Source organism: Stigmatopora argus, chromosome 22 (genome assembly GCF_051989625.1).
Source record: "Stigmatopora argus isolate UIUO_Sarg chromosome 22, RoL_Sarg_1.0, whole genome shotgun sequence".
NCBI classification, from domain to species: domain Eukaryota; kingdom Metazoa; phylum Chordata; class Actinopteri; order Syngnathiformes; family Syngnathidae; genus Stigmatopora; species Stigmatopora argus.
The window spans coordinates 10,630,099-10,649,309 of record NC_135408.1 but is presented as its reverse complement, the minus strand read 5'-3'; the positions used below and the strand labels follow the sequence as shown (position 1 = coordinate 10,649,309).

General features: G+C 42.3%; 4 protein-coding genes across 6 annotated transcripts in view; 3 read left to right on the top strand and 1 right to left on the bottom strand.

Annotated features, from left to right (window-relative positions):
• The first annotated feature begins 371 nt into the window (after positions 1-371).
• pigs (phosphatidylinositol glycan anchor biosynthesis, class S) lies at positions 372-4,603 on the top strand. Its single transcript, XM_077592784.1, has 12 exons — positions 372-460; positions 852-991; positions 1,071-1,182; positions 1,296-1,385; positions 1,478-1,569; positions 1,670-1,910; positions 1,984-2,126; positions 2,261-2,375; positions 2,460-2,605; positions 3,347-3,438; positions 3,503-3,713; positions 3,877-4,603. The coding sequence occupies exons 1-12, from the start codon at positions 442-444 to the stop codon at positions 4,153-4,155; spliced, it is 1,680 nt and encodes a 559-aa protein (XP_077448910.1). The 5' UTR covers positions 372-441; the 3' UTR covers positions 4,156-4,603.
• LOC144068344 (TLC domain-containing protein 5-like) lies at positions 4,453-6,732 on the bottom strand. The gene is made up of 3 exons (XM_077592796.1): positions 6,412-6,732; positions 5,729-5,924; positions 4,453-5,645 (listed from the first exon to the last, which is right to left on the bottom strand). The coding sequence occupies exons 2-3, from the start codon at positions 5,922-5,924 to the stop codon at positions 5,098-5,100; spliced, it is 744 nt and encodes a 247-aa protein (XP_077448922.1). The 5' UTR covers positions 6,412-6,732; the 3' UTR covers positions 4,453-5,097.
• Positions 6,733-7,081: 349 nt separating this feature from the next.
• Positions 7,082-11,283, top strand: rcc1l (RCC1 like). Of its 2 annotated transcripts, XM_077592791.1 has the most exons (11): positions 7,082-7,240; positions 7,802-8,087; positions 8,146-8,275; positions 8,704-8,832; positions 8,950-9,016; positions 9,450-9,586; positions 9,653-9,834; positions 9,896-9,983; positions 10,083-10,256; positions 10,335-10,420; positions 10,743-11,283. In XM_077592791.1, the coding sequence occupies exons 2-11, from the start codon at positions 7,806-7,808 to the stop codon at positions 10,818-10,820; spliced, it is 1,353 nt and encodes a 450-aa protein (XP_077448917.1). In that variant the 5' UTR covers positions 7,082-7,240; positions 7,802-7,805; the 3' UTR covers positions 10,821-11,283. The 2 variants fall into 2 exon arrangements, with proteins under 2 accessions (XP_077448917.1, XP_077448916.1); XM_077592790.1 differs by lacking the exon at positions 10,743-11,283 and having other exon boundaries at positions 10,335-10,714.
• A 157-nt stretch (positions 11,284-11,440) lies between these two features.
• The window catches only part of pou2f3 (POU class 2 homeobox 3), a 16,845-nt gene continuing 9,074 nt past the window's right edge, over positions 11,441-19,211 (top strand). The window contains exons 1-8 of one of the 2 annotated variants that reach the window (XM_077592793.1): positions 11,441-11,642; positions 12,315-12,372; positions 15,014-15,042; positions 16,160-16,261; positions 16,340-16,445; positions 16,525-16,604; positions 16,680-16,856; positions 16,920-17,061. In XM_077592793.1, coding sequence (XP_077448919.1) covers positions 12,324-12,372; positions 15,014-15,042; positions 16,160-16,261; positions 16,340-16,445; positions 16,525-16,604; positions 16,680-16,856; positions 16,920-17,061 — 685 coding nt within the window. In that variant the 5' untranslated portion in view covers positions 11,441-11,642; positions 12,315-12,323. Of the gene's footprint in view, positions 11,643-12,060; positions 12,120-12,314; positions 12,373-15,013; positions 15,043-16,159; positions 16,262-16,339; positions 16,446-16,524; positions 16,605-16,679; positions 16,857-16,919; positions 17,062-19,211 lie in introns of those variants that run through there. The other variant, XM_077592794.1, reaches the window with a different exon arrangement.

Genomic DNA, 19,211 nt, shown 5'->3' with positions numbered 1-19,211 from the left:
TTAAACAGGAAAATGCTGGGTAGTCCACATTTCAATCTCTTTGGCCGTGTGTGCCACTCACAATCAAAGGCATGATATTTGGCTGAGTACTTGTGTTGGTTAATTAAATTATGAATTGATTCAATTTATTTTTTATTTATTTTTACTGTGGATGATTTATTAGGGGACCACTCTCTCCACAATATTAACATGGTAAATAATATTACTGTTTTAAAAAAAAATATCAATTTACAAGGTTCCCCTTAAATATATTGTTGAAAAAATATGTTGAGAAAAATAAATAAATACAACCAGAAATAAAAGCTTTAACTATAGTTCAAGAATATCATGTTGAAAACTTGCTTTTTGTCGGCTGGAATACCTGCCGTAAAGTTTCATTTGGTGTCGTAAGTCTGCGTCGCAAATGTGATCACGTGACACTCCCATTCAGGTCTTGCGGAAATGTCTAGCAGTGAATCAGGTAAGTACTAGCAGAACCTGTCAATATAACCCCATCTTTTTCAGTGATCTTCTTTATAGTTTATTCGTTTTTATTCTGTTTATATGCACCATGCCGACGACTTTAAACACTGTCTTGGGTCGCCTCGTGTTAGTGAGTAACAGCTTGGCTATTACTAGTTAGCAAACCGAAGTCCTCACCGTCACTGAGGAAACGATAATTAAAGTTATTTTTTATTACGCATACAACAATTTAGCATTGAAATGCGATTGGGATGCATAACCCTAGTCGTTTCATTCATATCCTTCCTTCCTTCACATTCCTTATTAAATAAATCAAACTCAATATTTAATTCATTGACTGCTTGCTTGAACTAGAAACCAAATGCAATTCTAACAATGACACTTTTCAGAAAGAAGACGCTGCCAGCTCGCCGCTGTTTCTGTCGCCGTGGTGGTTCTCCTGGTGGGAGTCCCCCTTTGGTGGCGGACCACCACCACATATCGGGCATGGTTACCCATGGCCCAGATTCAAGAGTTCTCCAAGCTGCAGGTCAACACTTGTGCTTCTTCTCATCTTCATCCTCATCCTCACCCAAATGTATCCTTTGATATCTTGTATCTCCTCACAGCTGCTTCTGGATGTTGAAGTGGAGGTAGTGTTTGCACGGGGGACGCTTACGCCAGAACAGCAGAAGAAGATCCCCGTGACGCAAACGCGCGATGAAAAACACACCGTTGACGGTGAGTTCATAACGCGCAAATTTGGTCCATTGACGTCAAATCGCTTTTTTTTCCCGATGTGTACTCTATTTAAAAAATATATATGTTGACAGTTTTTTTTCTTCATTTGACAGGAAGCACTTTTTTGACATACAGATACGAGACACGCTATCGTACGGCGACCGTCATGGAAGAGGATGCCTTGAAGCAGCCCACTGCTGCCAGTTAGTTTCACTGCCTCACTTGTCAACACCGCTGCTCTTTTCTTCTAGTCTTGTTCCTTAAATGTGTCTTTTTGTGTCTCCTATCCATTCAGCGACCGATCGTTCTCTGAACACGCTCAGCGAAAGCCCGTGCGGTTCTTTGGTGGTTTACGTGATTCCAGAATTTTCACCGCTGTTACCACAGGTTCAAATAATACATTCTGTATAGTAGCCCTGGCTAATGAATAAATTTTAGGTTTTTTTATTTTTATTAGCGCCAAACGACTAATGTCTACCTCAAACAGGACGTGAACGTGTACGTGGGCCAGCGTCGGACAGCCTTGGTGCGGGCGGACGCCGAGACGACGGCGGGCAAGACGCTCAAACAAGTCCTGGTCGGTGTGGAGCCGCGGGTGAAGGAAGCGTTGCGGGTCATGTCCTTCAGCCACGCCGACATCATGGCCGTCCTCGGCAACCGAGTACGCCCCGGTTCCGGAATCCCGCCGCGGAAAGAGGACAGCTTGAGAGCCTTCAAGTCCAGTCCCGGTTAGTAGTTTTTTTCCATAATTGGCGCAATTCTCTCAATGCATGTTGCCTAGCGACATTTCTGCTTGCTTAGGTTACGAGATCACCTTCAATCTGCTAAATCCAGACCCCAAGTCGCACCGCCTCCACTGGGACATAGAAGGCGCTGTGGACACATACGTCCATCCGCTCCTCTCCAAACTTGGTCTTCTGGCCAATTTTAGTGTAGATTCTCAGGTTTGTCATTTTATTTATGAGAGAATCCAGTTCATTGGGGCGAGTGAACATTTGTGTGAAGAAAAAAAAGTGCCTTGTTCAAAGTTATTACAGAAATGACATTGTACACTTGTAATGATGTGGTGTTTTTTCAGACACTGTACTACACCACGCTGGGTTTCAACGCTCGCTTCGACGACCACCACCGCGCTTACACGCTGAGCGCCGACAGCCTGGCGCACGTCATCAACCCGGCGGAGTCTCGACTGGGTCATTTGACAACCGCTCGTTTCCAATATGGCTCCAGGACCACATGAAAATGATGTTTTTTTTTCTCTCCCGCCCGATGCACAGGCTCCAACGCCGCCTCGTCCAACCCGCCACTCAACTTCCTGCTCTACGTGCCTGATGCGCAACATTCTCCCCTCCGCATCCTCGATCCCCAGAAGCGACTGGTTGCCTCCAACGCCTTCCACTCGCCGCACTGGGGTGGAATCATGGTGAGCTTTGAGCAGAATTCAAGGATTAGGCTGGCAGTGGATGAAGTTTCGGTACACGGTCTTTTGGTCACCGGTCTTTTGGTCGCCCGGAAGGTTATTGATAATTACCATTTCAATCGTTGCTCAAATTCCCTAAATACATACTGCGAATTACTATTTAGTCATACTTAATGCCCTAGTACTTATTAGGCTAAAGAAAAGTTCCAAATTTCCCGTACTTTTATTGTTTTTTGTTGGAGAACTTGTTAAGACCCTGACTGACGTCGCTTCTTAAAGGGACAACGCATGTACATACAAACTCTTCTACACTCACACGTCGGCTCAATGAAACTACTCATGGCCATTGTTGGCTTTTATTGATGCGTAGACCGTGTTGTTTTACTTTGTTTTGTCGCCGGTCTTTTGGTCGCCATTCTTTTGGTCACCGGTCTTTTGGTCGCCCGTTGTCGCGGTCCGGGCGACCAAAAGACCGGCGACCAAAAGACGGCAACTAAAAGACCGGCGACCAATCGACTGCACACGGAAGTTTCTCACTAGTAGATATCCAATTAATTCTACCTGGGAGGTCCTGCGGCTTATTAACCAAGGTTCAGCCGCTCCCAGTTCAAATGGATTGGACGTCTACGAACTTCATTGGACATTTATCTTCATCAAGCCAAGCCAAGATAGTTTTTTTTTTACATTCAAGTGAGTGTGCAAAAAAAACATTAACAATACATGATGTATATTCTGTTTTCCCAGATTTATAATGTAAACAGGGAAAATGCAACATTACCTATTGACATTGACATCGACATGGCCAAAGTGATGGGCGTCTTTCTCGCCCAGCTACGGTAACCAAACGCCTTGCGTGTGTTTGGGACATCTTAATTTAAACCCCGCCCCTCTCTCGCGCAGTCTCCTGCTGGGCGTGAAGCCCACGGCGCACCCCAGCGGCGTCCTGGTGGCGCCGCCGGGCAGCTCGGGTCTTTCCGACTGGGAGCTGGACCGCCTCATGTGGAGTCACAGCGTAGAGAACATCGCCACGGCGACCACGACCATCACGTCGCTAGTGCAGCTGCTCGACCAGATCGACACCATCGTGATCAACGACAACATCGCCGAGCAGGTCAGACCGGGCTGGGCTCGAGCGCGGCAAAGATAATTTTATTTTGAAATTCATTCTTCGGGATGAGAAAGTGTGCCAAAACAAAAACTTGAACAAATTGAAAATCTGACATTTTCTTCCCAGCTGTCTTGCTTGGATATAAAATGTGGATACGTCTCTTTAGGTGTCTAACGCCGTGGCGTCGCTGCAGCTGGCGACGGGCGAGCTGGAGTTGGGCAACCTAGCCTTCGCCTTGCAGTACAGCAAGGAGGCCATTCTGGCGTCGGAGCGAGCCTTCTTCGACCCGTCGCTGCTGCACCTTCTCTACTTCCCCAGCGACCAGAAGTTCGCCATCTACATCCCGCTTTTCTTACCCATGGGCGTGCCCCTCGTGCTCTCCTTGCTCAAAATTGCCGCCGAGGTCCGGCAGAGGCGGAAGGACAAACTGGCCAAGAAGGACTAAATCGGTGAGGAGTGTTTTTTTTCTCCATTCTTTGGATTTGAAGGGTTTTTTTATTTTCGCGCGCTCAATTGAATGTCTATTGCCGTCCTTAAATTTGACGGTTTGAATGAATTGGATGTCTGTCTTTGTCAATGGCAGTTATATAGTGTAAAAAAACATTAGTCTTTTTGGGGGGCCATGTTTTTAGATTTTTCATCAGAATTATTTATAGTTTTTATTTATTCAAAGAAAAACTATATATAAAATGATAGATCATTAAAGCTAGTCACTTGCCCAAAAAACAACAAATCACAAAACTTGAATACATAACATTAATTTATTGCCCAAGCCTACAATGACTTGAAAAGTTGCACGGAAACTACGAAACTCCTTTTTTTACCATTTTCTTCTACATTTACATTCATCTTTTAATTTATTGAAAAATAAAACATTGACTTTTACGTTTTAACTGTATTTGCTTTATTCTCATGCAGAGGACCCTCTTTGAATCACGAATCAGTTCCCCAGTGAAATAATTTAAAATTCTATAAAAAAAATGAACATTTGAAACTTCAAATTCATCCCTGCAAAGACACATAAGTCTGTAAGAGTTGTTAAGATTAGGTAGACCCAGAATAATAATTATTTCAATGAAAAGACATAGGCATTTTATGGTTTGGAGTGTATATTTTCGTGGCACTTCCAGGACTAAAATGCTCAACATTTTTAAAAACTCACGATTGTCCATCAGGCATTATTCACGTACAATTTGGTAAGCATGTAGATCACGAGTAGACCCACAAAAAAAGTCTCAAAACTTTCAGTAAGCGCCGCCCAAGTACAAAATCCGACCAAAAGTCTCTCTCCAAATGTGTCATTTGCTAGGCTTGTCAAACAACAAACTTTTTCTCCCAGAAGCAAATTCACGACCAATTTTGCCAACTCCCCCTTGTCAAAAAGTCCTCATTCATTTTGACGTTTGGTCTCGTCCGCCAGACGTCGGTCCACGCGGGACTCTTTGCGCTTTTCCCGCCACTGTCGGTAGCGCATGTGACTTTTTTTGTACCCGAACCTGGCGATGTCCACCATGAACACCCAGGCCAGGCCGTACATGACCACGCCCCCCAGCTTCATGACGGCCGAAGTCCGGGGCGATGTCAGCTCGCAGTAGAACAGGGCTCCGCCCACGCCCACCCGCACGCCGGCGAAGAGGACGATGAAGAGCAGGTCGACGGCGTCGCCCAGCAGGCTGTCGTAGCGACCCAGCCGGCGCAGGAACCAGCGGGCCTGCAGCAGAGGGTTGGTGAGCTCGCTGCCAAAGATGACGGCGCAGGTCTCGCACGCCGACGCGCCCGTGGCCAGCGCCAGCAGGATGCCCGCGATGCTGGCGGCGTGGTGTCCCAGCATGACGGCGCTCTCGCCACCGAAGCGCACGCACCAGGATGCGTCGAAGAGGAAGTAACCCAGGCAGACGCACAGCGCCGACGTTTGCCGCGGCGTGTTCTCGCTACCTGGGGAGCGAGGGACCGACACGTTGGCGCTTCGCCGTCCAGACGGATCGGACGTCCGGGGCGTGGCGTCTTTCGCTGCTGACCTGCGTGCGTGAGGGGCCAGGGCCCGTCCACGAAGATGACGTACGCCGTCAGCGTCACGATGGCGACGCCGTGCGTCAGCGTGACGAGTCGGCAGTTCCATTCGGGACCGCGCCGAGGCCAGAGCCGACACAGCAGCACGTAGAGACCCGACCAGCCCGCCAAACTGCACGCCACCTCCAGCGGGACCGCCGCCATCTTGTAAGTATTTTTAGTGATCACAATTTTAACTTCGCTATTGCGTTTAGTCATTTCTAAAATACTAAATCGCGCTCCCTCTAGTGGCAAGTGGAAGAACACTGATCCAATTTAGTTGTATTTAACTTGAGCACTGGTGTTAATATAAACAATCACACAAAAAGCAATGTATGTTAATTTTAAAGTGAATTTTAAACAATGATGACGCCTCGACTGAATTGCAAGTTTGATCTCAAGTACACAAAATACTTTATGGCACAATACGTTTCAATTGAATATGATTTCTTATGTTCTAGCATTGCAGTGGCTTCAATGAATACAAATGTACTTTTTCAGGAATCAAATTCTCACTTTTAAAAAGTTCTTTGCTGATTCCAGCAGAGCTAAATATGAAGTGTAAAAAGTTTTCATACTAATGGAACTATCAACACTATTTTTGTGAGTTTTTCACCATGGTAAAAAAAAAACGATATTATAGAAGCCTTACCTTAGCTTCCCCTTTTCGACCCTTCCATCATAGAATTTCATCAGAATGCTTGGAGATGATCATATTTGCGGACTTTGCACTCCGGCCGTCCGTTGTCTTACTCCGTCTTTCTACAGTGATCCTCTTAAAGGATTAGTACTGTTTCTCTTTGCCTGCTCGAATTTGGATGACCAACCAATTGATGGCTGGCCTTCTCTCACAACAATAGTTTAGTGAGCCATATTTCTCACCTCATAGTATTAACCCATTGTAGTGCTTTCTTCTGGCTGCCATTGACGGCGTTAGCTGTCCAATGGATGAAAAACCCCTAAGGTAAAAATGGTTTGGACGTCTAGCGCTCTTAATTGCACTGAAAGTTGAGCATTTACTCCCAGTCTCAACCAGTTTTTTTAAAATAATAATTTCAAAATGATACCAATGCTTTAAATTTATCACACAAGATAATTAATCGATGTATGAACTTACATTTTATATTTTTAAAAAATTATTAGGAACATATACTTAATTTGGATTAGCTGAAAAATATCATTAAAATCAAGATAAAACTACTGGGCAAAGTGTCTAATACTTTGAAAAAACGTAGCATGGTATTTACAGTCATTTATCAATGTATTATAATGGAGGGATTGGACAGTGGTAATTACCATTTTACCCGCTAGAGAGCGCGTGTTCTACGCGGAAAACGGAAACGAACGTAGAATTTGAAGAAAAAACACAGGAAGTAAAATTATGTCATTTCCTCAAGGTGGAAACGCCAAAAACACGTGAAAATGACACTGGGACATTTAACTTTATAAGTTTTATTCTTCTTGCATTACATTCCGCAAAGGTAGGCTGATTACAAAGTCAACCCTTTTTGTTTAAAATAAACCCAAACGTCGTAGCCGACTAGCTGAGTTTTTTGATTCATTACAAACGACACAGCAGCAACGATCCAATTGATACAACCGTGTTTTAATTAGCGTGTATGCATTTGTGTAAACCAACGATCCAATTGATACAACCGTGTTTTGATTTCAGTGTGTATGCATTTGTGTAAACCTGAGCTTGTTTATCTTTCAATATAGATGTCTAGATATCACATGGGTATATAGCTCGATAAGTCTGAGGCGTGGTTTAAGCCAATGGAGACGGGCATCGTCACTGGTCGGCCATTTTGCGTCGGGGCGACTTCGGGCTGCATTCAACTATATGTACTAAATCTTATTTGTATTTTCTCTAAATCTAGCCTGAATCTATTAAGTGAATAGAGTTTGTTTTCATCCAAACCGTTAAAGCCTCCCACTTCTAATGGATTGGATGTCTACTAGTGACAAAGTCATTTAAATTGACAAAATGATGTCTTATCATCCTCAACAAAAGATTTAATCCTTTCCATTTGGGTTATTAGATTCATGGCTATTCAACACAGTCGACATCGCCTCTTCTCCGCACTCAAAGTCCACTGTCGCGGGCACGCGACACTCAGCGCCACGCGGGACCCAAGAGAGCAACACGGCGGCAGTCCGGTCTTCCAGTATGTGGGTCGGCACAGAAAACCCAGCCACAAAGTGTTCGTGTGGGGCTTCAGCTTCACGGGAGCGTTGGGCATTCCCAGCTTTGTGCTTCCTGACAGCGGCAGGAAGAAGGTCCGCAAATACCAGCTCACGCCTTACCGACTGGAGACAGCGGAGCAGGTAAGAAAGAATCCTACGCCGGCTGCAGTCCAGTGAATAACGACTTTGCTTTTGTCAGATCTCGTCCGCCGCCTGCGGGTACGGCTTTACCCTCCTTGCCTCGTCCACCAAAGATGTGACCAAGTTGTGGGGCGCCGGCCTCAACAAGGACTCGCAGCTCGGGTTCCAACGTACGCAGCGAAGCCGACGTAAGTAGTAAAAAATTGTGTATCAATGTAGCACGATATAGTACATTCTTAATTATTTGGTGAAAATAGTGTGTTTCATCTTCTCGCTTTATTTCTAATTTGACATAAAATTGATGTGCCACAAATGTTAAATGCATCAAATAATGCTAACAGTTTGAACATTAGCAGGACAGGTGTAGCACAGGAGTATACATTTTTACACAAAGGAAAGATCTCTAATTGTCTAAAAATACTTGTGATTAGTGCGTTTGACTTTTGAGACTCCTGTGCGATATCATTAATACTGAAATTGATACAAATTGTGTTGTCTGTGTTTATTATAGGCGTTGCTATTCCCAATTGTCTTGCATGCATTACTCTCACACAGCTAATCTCTTTTTTTGTTTTTGTGCTAATGATTGACAGCGCCATCCATGTTGTGCTTTCAGTTCATAGTTATGATTACGTGCTGGAGCCTTCGCCCGTTCAGCTGCCTCTGCGAGAACCGCAGAAAACACGCATCGTGGAAGTGGCGTGCGGGCGAGCGCACGCACTCGTGCTCACTGATGGCGAAGGAGGTCAGTTCATATGCTCGTACATCATGTTACTCCTCCTTCAAAAGCAGTGAGGCTCTTGCTTAAGGTGAGTCAGGGAGGACTTTGAAAGCATTTAGATATCATAAATGTCTCTCGCAGTGTTCAGCATGGGCAACAACGCTTACGGCCAGTGCGGACGACGCATCGTGGAGGATGAAGTGTACAGGTGCGTTGTCTTTCACAGTGGGCCTGCAACATGTACAAAAATATATGTATCTTGATAACACTGGCATTAACAGAGCTGGGCTTCCAAACTATTTTGACTGGTAACATTTTTTCACCCCCCCAGTAAAGTGGATTGATTGGCATTTGGCAAACAAGAAAATATGGAAATATTGTACTTTTTTTTTTAATTTATTTTTTAATTTTTTTTCTTCAGTGCTGAGTTCTAGTAGCAAGAGTGGCTTCCGCTCAGCGTGGATTTTCACATGTTCATGAACTTAAAAAAAGTTTTTTTTTTCAATAATTGATAGCAGAAAATAATGGCAAAGAAGTGTATTCGCTATAAGTGGAGTCGCGATAATCGAGGGAAGACTGTACTAGCAAATACCATACACGTATATCTGTGCTAGTCGTGAAAAAGTTTTCTTTTTCCACAGCGGCAGTCACACAATTCACAAAATGGAGGGCATGGAGGGCCGCGTGGTGCAGGTGGCTTGCGGGCAAGACCACAGCCTCTTCCTGACCGACGCGGGGCAAGTCTACGCCTGCGGGTGGGGCGCCGATGGACAGACGGGTAAGTCGTCGGTCCTACGTGCGTTATCGTCCGCCGCCTCCATCCAAGACCATTTGCCGCTGGCAGGTTTGGGGCACCACGGCGCCTGCCCCAGCCCCACCCGGGTGCTGGGGGAGCTGTCGGGCGTGAAGGTTCGCCAGCTCAGCACGTACGGGGACTGCAGCCTGGCGGTGTCCGCCGACGGACAGCTGTACGGCTGGGGGAACTCGGAATACCGTCAGCTGGCCTCCGTCACCGACACCACGCAGGTGCGAACGAATGACACCGTTCAACCCATTCGCCCCTCGTGGTTCATGTTTTGCTTTCCAGGTGAACTCCCCTCGCCGGCTGCCTCTGCCTGGCTGCGGGAACGTGGTACAGGCAGCCTGCGGAGGGACTCAGGTTGCCGTCCTCAATGGTCAGTCGGTCCAGATGCTAAAATTGATTTGTTTTCATTTTGGAGTGTTTGTGTTTAGGAGAATTTTGCCAAACCGTGTTTGCACGGCTCTTTTTACAGAGCGTGGCGAGGTGTTTGTTTGGGGCTACGGAATCCTGGGAAAGGGTCCCACGCTTTCTGACACCTGCGCCCCCGAGATGATCCCCCTCTCCCTGTTTGGACGATCCGAGTTCAACCCCTCCGTCACCGTCACCAAGATCCGCTGCGGCCTCGCTCATTTCGCCGCCGTCACGGGTGAGTCACGCCCCTCCCACGCTTAACGCCAGATATGAGATCAACTCCTCTTTATGTTTTTTTTGGTTTTGGTTGTAGATCGTGGCGAGCTCTTTGTTTGGGGGAAAAACATCCGGGGGTGTTTGGGCATCGGAAAGCGAGACGACCAGTTTTTCCCGTGGCGGGTAAGGAAATCAAAAGTGATATTTTCATGTAGAGAATGTCCAAAAATTATTTTAATTATTTATTTAAGTGGTAATAGTCCATCATATCAAGTTAAACATGCATTTATCCTTGTTTAATTGACCAGCGGCCCATAAATCCAATTTTTAAATAAATAAGTACAAGATAAATGAATACAAGTTAAATTATTTCAGAAAAAAATGCAGGCATAAAATGAAGCTCTTTCTCTTTTTTGTCTTTTTAGACTCATTGGCTGCTATTTGAAGTAGGAAACTCATTTCAAATGAGCAAAAAAAAAAGCCTGAATTACTATGTTGTGTTCAGGTAACTGTTCCGGGTTGCGTGTCGGACGTCGCATGTGGCGTGGACCACACAGTGGCGCTGGTCAAGTCCATCCTGTGAGTTGGATGAAAGACCACCCTTAAGCGTTCCACCCACCTTGCCCACCAGATGTTTATTTATTTATTTTTTTAATAGGAGCTACAAACAATGACAAAAACCCAGAAACTTTGCCTCAAAATCATGGCAGAAAAATACATTAACATTTAGGAAACTAATCAGGGACTAAACATGAGGAAAATGTCATGTGCATATACAAATAAGATTTTCCAAAAAGAGGAATTGGATATGAGTGCCAACTCTGTTGCACTTCATGTTTCCGATTGAAAACATTTTCAGACACGTGTATTTGGCATTTAGGGTCTCCATTTTAAGGTGAATGTTTTATTTTCCTTTTGTATTTAATTGAGGTTAGTCATGTTATAATGTCTCCTGTTGGAATTGAATTTTTGTAAAAAAAAGAAAAAGAAAAAACCTATGCAGTTGCTCTTCAAGTGCGATAGAAATAAAACTCGGGTTAAGTCAATTTGTTGGGCATTTTTACGTCATGATGTTACCCATTCATCAGTTTAAAAGGAGCCAACAGGTCAGGATGAGTGATCGACGCAAGACTTGAAACGTAAGTAGTGCTTAAGTTTTATTGCCATGAAATATCAAACAATGCTTGGTCTTGGACCACAAAACTATCTTTCTTGTATGTATATAAGTAATTATGATCTGTCTCACCAATCCTGGACTCGGACCACTACTGCACTGATTTGTCTTTTTCTTTCTCTTCAATCTTTATTTTTCAGGTAATCTATATCGATGACAGCGCCTAATTGGAAGATGATGACCATCCACACTGAAATCATCTAATATGGTCCAAATCTTCGAAAAATCCTGGTAGGCCACTTTTTAAATATTCAGCGCTGTCCTAGTCTAGGCCCTAGACTCTAGGGTTTCAACAATTTCTTCACGTGTATTTGCTTAACTCATGGGTTGCCATTGACATCCCATCCATTTTAAGTGGAAGATATTTCAGCGAACGATAATTTTTTGTCCAACAAATGTCAACGGCAGCCACTGACTTCGATCTTTTCCAACTTGTGATTGTCACGGCCTTTTTCCTGACAACTTCACATCCACGAGTTAGACATTGCGCCCCCGCGCGCACGTGCTTTCGCAGTCAGCCTCATTGTTGTTTTATGCAAAGCGTGCGGCGCGGGATAGGGCGCACGGCCACCTATGCAAATGCGCTTCGGAGGCTGCCGGCGTACAGCGCCGCGCAGGTGAGCCTACCGCCACTATCCAAAATGCCAAAGTAAGTCAAGCGGGTCGCAGCCCATTCCGCGTCCTCGCATCCTAAAACGTCCACTCCAGGTAAGTTTCTCCCCCAGAAAGCGACTTTCCGTAAGCGCACTTGGCTGGGAGTTTCCTTCTATGAATATTGTAAGGAGCGGATTATGCGGTGGCGTTGGTGGTGGTGGTGAGAGCTCATTAGAATAAAGTGGAGGTGAAGTGGTGTAGGAAAATTAGCTGAATTGTTTTTTGTTGTTGTTTTTTTCTTCATGACAGGTGAGGAAGATGAGCGCCGACCCTCTGGAGCAGCCGGACTCGCAGGCGGAGCAGACAAGTGAGACCGCGTTTTAATTTCTACCCTAACCGCTTCGTTTGTGTTTATCTGCATGATTCAGGTGATTCATTAGCGCCGGGTTATTCATTTGGATGAATTATGAGATTGATGAGGACTAGGTTATTTGCAGTATTAGCATGATTCATGGCATTTGAGAGTCAAAAGGGTCATCATCAAATTCAAAAAAAAATAAAAACGTAATACATGATTCTCTTGAACTTATGAGCAACAATTATTTCTTAATTTTTAGGAGGAATAAACCCCCGGTTTCATCTAAAATGGAAGCTCTCGCCTGCTAGAGTCTGATTTATTTTAATGCTTGTTTTTGCATGTTGTTTAACATGTTTATTTATTAGTGGCGTTTTCACTTTTAATAGCTGTTTCCGCGCCATTGACGATGATAGACGTCCAATCACGTGGCAAAAATGAGTTTATCACCAGTAGACTTAGGACGCTTTTTGAATGAATTTGTAATCTTATGAGAAAAGTGATCATTTCACAATATATTTATGATATTGTCATGTTTATTTTTTACAAAATGATTAATATTGTTAGTAAACAAAAAAAAACATTGTTAATTTCCAGTGTTTTGAAAAAATCTCAAATACATTGACTGATAACAAGAACATCATTTTTCATAAACAATGCAAAATGTCAAGATCGCAACACATAAAAGCAAGAAAATATTATAACATTGTATATATTTAATTCTAACATATTCCAAAGGAATGAGATCATTTGGACAAAACAACCAAAATCTAGCGGCGAATGCAGAATCCATAAAACTTCTTTAAAAGGTTAGTTCTAGATTCCTAACGAGCCTTTTTTTGCTTTTGAGCCATAGGGAAGTCATTTTTCGCATGGACGTGCGTGCACGTGCGCGGAGTGACAGTTGGTGGGTCGCTGGCCCGCCATAGCAGGATGGCCCTCGGGCATATTTGCTGAGAAATGCTGGCTTCCTTGCGTCCCAGCGCCGCGACAAAACACAAAACACTAAATGGGAACTGTCAACAGAAAAGGAGAACTTCCTTGCTAACAATGGCTCACTGTCTGTTTACGAACACGCGAAAGACGCCCGCTGGCTGCCATTGACAGCGATGGATGTCCTACGTATATTTTTGCCAATCGGAATTATGTAGACTACCTCAATTCTCAGATTTTTTTCGATCTTTTTGGACGTTTTGTCATAATCCACTAAGGTTTCTGTCATCTAAATTTCCTGGAAAAGAGATTTGAATAAGGGAAAAATTAACAGTGCAAATTAGTTCAACTGAAGCATCCGAAAAATGTCAATACTTTAAGAAAGATCAAAAGTTTTGCCTTCAAAATAAATTATAAATAAATAAAAAACACCATCTTAATGTAAATTCATTGGAGTTTGCCCAATTTACTTTTAATTTAAATCTAACTAAACCCAGTTTTCATACAAATCTTAAAATTCACCTGATAACGGAGACCCCAAATGCAAAATACAATTTTCCGTTTAAACAAAGTTTCAGTTTCTCTCCAAATCAAATTGGATTGGACGTCAATCGTCGTCAAGGCCGCCGAAAGATGAGCGCTTTCCTCCAAAAAGCTGTTTCGGATGAACAAATATGTATTTTCCTTCTTCCCACTTGGTATAATGAAAGAATAGCAAAAGCGTGGCAGCCCTCGCCTGGAGTCAAGGCTGCTTTTGATGAATGTTTTTCAAATATTTTCCCTTTTCAGACTAATTGGCTTCTCGCCTTTGATCCCAATGTTTGCATTTTTGGGAAATATTTGATCATAAGTGGAGCCCTTCTAGCGTAGGCGTGTTTTCCCTTAACTGCATTTACCTAATTCAATGAGCTGCCCCATGATTTACAATTGCCCGCCTTAGCTACGAATTTCCAGAAGAAACGGAAATGGTACCTTTTGTGAATGCTGTTGGAAATGTTTTTTAAAACAATGTTCTTGTCTGCACTCACATATATATTTTTCCCACCGTTGCATGTGTACGGATGGCTTCCAAGTGAGCGATGCTCCCAGCTTCATTTGCATGACGTGGTCATTTTCATACTGGAACTGAAACCGGGTTGCTGGTCCTCTGGGGGGAGGGGATGCTTGAAAGCGGAGAGGTGGTCAGCTCGTGGGGTGTTGGGGTTATTAGTTGGAGTATTTGCATGCCATGAAGTTTGTGTGTCTCTGCACTCTCTCTCTTTCTCTCTCTCACACACACTCTCACAGACACACACTGACCTAATGCACAGAGACCCATTTGCCATTCAAATAGCGACACGCCTTTAAACACAAAACACACACATGGCAACCTCACACACTGCTGAGTACATGTCCATTTCTGTTTGTGTAGGATGTCCAGTTCACCTAATATGAATTATTATTCATCAAATTAATAAATTAAATGCATTCGATTTGGCCCCCATTACACTCTAACGTTGTTGTTTTTTTCCGCCCCCATAGTATTCGTCTATTGACAAAAATATCCTTCCAATTCATTTTAAGTGTGACTGCTCATCGATCAGTGGCGCTAAATTTCCAATGCGTTTGGACTGTGCGAAATTGCTCGTCCCAGTCCAGACGGATTGGACATCTATTCCCGTCAATAAAACAAAAAAATGTGAAATTGATATCATGTTGACTGTTTTTTTTTTTCTTCTAGAACAAAAAGGAATCGGATTCCCGAGACATGTAAGTACAATTAATGTTTTGCATTTTTCAAATGTGTATTTCTAACCTTTAGTTTTTATCATGTTGAGCTTTTTTTTCTTTTAACATTTTTAATTCCTAACTTTATTATACCACAATGAATATACAAAAATAGTGATTATAAGGTGTGTGTATGTATGCATGTGTGTATGTATTTATGTATGTGTATATGCATGTGTATGTATCTGTATATGTATGTGCATATGTATGCATGAATCTGTATATTTGTGTATGTGTATGTGCATATGTATGTATTTGTGTATATCTGTGTATGTATGTATACGTGTGTGTTTTTCAAAAATGGTCACATGGGTTATTGTAAGGCTGTCAAACAGTTATGATATAGTACGTATGTATAGAGTTAGTCTGTTTTCTACTGCTCCCGGGTGGCTAAAAGACACTTAGTCAGGAAGCAGGAAGTCATCATGCTTGACTAAATTCTTCTATATTGCATTGATTTTAATTGGAAAAAATGGATGGATTGCAAGCGTAATCACTTCTCTAAGCGGCTTATTTGCAATCAAGCCCATTTCACTGCGCCGTCCTCGACTGCCATTGAAGCCGCTTCCAACTCTTCCATTCCGTTGGCCCGACCTCACCTGAGAGTTCATGTGGGACAGCCTACATCCTGAGGACAGTCTAGCGACATCACCCCCCGTCTGTCAATAATGACTCTCCTCCCAGGGCTCAAATAGTTTGCAGCTATTTGGATTCTTGTACAAACACACTTTTGCTCTCTCTGCTTCGGCAGGCGGGACTTTTTGCTTCCACCGCTTTGTTTTTTTTTTTGGTACCATGGCTTTCAGGGGAAGGGGGTGCATAGATTTGCATAGTGAGTTGCCTAGGGGGAGGCAGTCTAGCACTCATGCTATCTTGTTTAGCCACCAAACTGGTCCTGGAGCGAGGGGATATACACACATCAACACTTTCAGTTGATTTGTCAAAACATTTATTTGTTTAGTTCATTTATCATTTATACAAATTTCGGATCTGTCAACTCAAGATTTGTTGCATTTTTTGCCCACAACAACAACAGGTTTACCATCACTAGGACAGTCATTGAACTCACTGGCGATCTCTATTTTTTGGGTTAATGTAGATAAAGACAGAGGACATCAGCAACTCGGCCCACCTGAGCTCCTCTCTGAAGACATGTCACATGATGCACAGCCCTTCCATGCACGGCGCACACCCGACCGGGGTAAAACGAGCAAAAATATTTGAAATGTTCACAGCTGCGGGAGATATTAATGGCATTTGGTGTGCTTTGCTCCTTCAGGACCTGGCGTCTCTGCACAACATGCAGCCGCTTGTCCTGATGCCGCCGTCCCATTTGTCGTCTTCGTCCCCCTTCCTGCTCTCCCAGAATCCCCCCGGCCACCAAGGTGACCGCCGGTTGAGTTGTGCGATTTAAAGGGAGCGTTGGACTTGGCGCCACATTTCAAGTGTTGGCTTTCGCCGCAGCTCTTCTCCAACAGAACATGATGTCGCTTCCCGGGCAGAATTCGCTGCAGCATCAGCACAGCTTGGCTTTGACCCCGCAGGTAAATAAAGGTTGTTCTTATGACCAAATTTCTGTTATGTTTTTTTTTTTACCGGCACTCCATTTTGCACCGCAGGCAATAAGCCGTACGGGGCTGGCGGGCCCGCCGATGGACAACCTGATGGACATTTCCCACCTGCAGATGGCCAAACACCTCGTGCCGCAGGCCCAGGAAGAGCCCAGCGACCTGGAGGAGCTGGAGCAGTTTGCCAAAACCTTCAAACAGAGACGCATCAAATTGGGCTTCACGCAGGTGAGCGAGCGCCGGCGCCTAATGGCGATGGGGACCCTCGGGTTCTGACGGGTGGCGGTCCAGGGCGACGTGGGCCTGGCCATGGGCAAGCTGTACGGCAACGATTTCAGCCAGACGACCATCTCTCGCTTCGAGGCGCTCAACTTGAGCTTCAAGAACATGTGCAAGCTCAAACCTCTGCTGGAGAAGTGGCTGGGGGACGCAGGTCGGTGTGGCCAAGTCAAATGGTCATTTCATTGTTTTTAGATCTATTGGATGGTTGTATTTATGTGTGTATATGTGTGTATGTATGTGTATATATGTACACGTGTGTATGTTTGTAATTGTGTGTATGTGTATAAGTATGTCTGTGTATTTATATATGTGTGAGTATTTGTATGTGTAACTGAATATGTATGTGAGTATATGTATGTTTGTATGTATATATGTATGTGTATATGTAAATGTATGTATGCATGTATATGCAAGTATGGCAAGATTTTTTTTTTCTAAAACGACAGTATAGTAAGGCTTTTTTTCTTAAACGACATAGTATAGTAAGGCTTTTTTCTTTAAAAAACGACATAGTATAGTAAGGCTTTTTTCTTTAAAAACGACATAGTATAGTAAGGCTTTTTTCTTTAAAAAACGACATAGTATAGTAAGGCTTTTTTTGTTCTTAAAAACAACATAGTATAGTAAGGCTTTTTTCTTAAAAACGACATAGTATAGTAAGGCTTTTTTCGTAAAAAAACGACATAGTATAGTAAGGCTTTTATTCTTAAAAAACGACAATGTATAGTAAGGCTTTTTTTCTTTAAAAACGACATAGTATAGTAAGGCTTTTATTCTTAAAAAACGACATAGTATAGTAAGGCCTTTTTTTCTATAAAACGACATAGTATAGTAAGGCTTTTTTCGTAAAAAAACGACATAGTATAGTAAGGCGTTTATTCTTAAAAAAGGACATAGTATAGTAAGGCTTTTTTCTTAAAAAACGACATAGTATAGTAAGGCTTTTTCTCTTAAAAAACGACATAGTATAGTAAGGCTTTTATTCTTAAAATCGACATAGTATAGTAAGGCTTTTTTTTCTTTAAAACGACATAGTATAGTAAGGCTTTTATTCTTAAAAAACGACATAGTATAGTAAGGCTTTTTTCGTAAAAAATGACATAGTATAGTAAGGCTTTTTTTCTTAAAAAACGACATAGTATAGTAAGGCTTTTTTTCTTAAAAAACGACATAGTATAGTAAGGCTTTTTTCTTAAGAAAACGACATAGTATGGTAAGGCTTTTTTTCTTAAAAAACGACATAGTATAGTAAGGCTTTTTTTCTTAAAAAACGACATAGTATAGTAAGGCTTTTTTTCTTAAAAAACGACATAGTATAGTAAGGCTTTTTTCTTAAGAAAACGACATAGTATAGTAAGGCTTTTTTTCTTAAAAAACGACATAGTATAGTAAGGCTTTTTTTCTTAAAAAACGACATAGTATAGTAAGGCTTTTTTTCTTAAAAAACGACATAGTATAGTAAGGCTTTTTTTCTTAAAAAACGACATAGTATAGTAAGGCTTTTTTCGTAAAAAATGACATAGTATAGTAAGGCTTTTTTTCTTAAAAAACGACATAGTATAGTAAGGCTTTTGTCTTTAAAACGACATAGTATAGTAAGGCTTTTTTCGTAAAAAAACGACATAGTATAGTAAGGCTTTTATTCTTAAAAAACGCCAATGTATAGTAAGGCTTTTTTTCTTAAAAAACGACATAGTATAGTAAGGCTTTTTCTCTTAAAAAACGACATGGTATAGTAAGGCTTTTTTTCTTAAAAAACGACATAGTATAGTAAGGCCTTTTTCTTAGGAAAATGACATAGTATAGTAAGGCTTTTTTTCTTAAAAAACGACATAGTATAGTAAGGCTTTTTTTCTTAAAAAACGACATAGTATAGTAAGGCTTTTTTCTTAAGAAAACGACATAGTATAGTAAGGCTTTTTTTCTTAAAAAACGACATAGTATAGTAAGGCTTTTTTTCTTAAAAAACGACATAGTATAATAAGGCTTTTTTTCTTAAAAAACGACATGGTATAGTAAGGCTTTTTTTCTTAAAAAACGACATAGTATAGTAAGGCCTTTTTCTTAGGAAAATGACATAGTATAGTAAGGCTTTTTTTCTTAAAAAACGACATAGTATAGTAAGGCTTTTTTTCTTAAAAAACGACATAGTATAGTAAGGCTTTTTTCTTAAGAAAACGACATAGTATAGTAAGGCTTTTTTTCTTTAAAAAGCGACATAGTATAGTAAGGCTTTTTTTCTTAAGAAAACGACATAGTATAGTAAGGCTTTTTTTCTTAAAAAACGACATAGTATAGTAA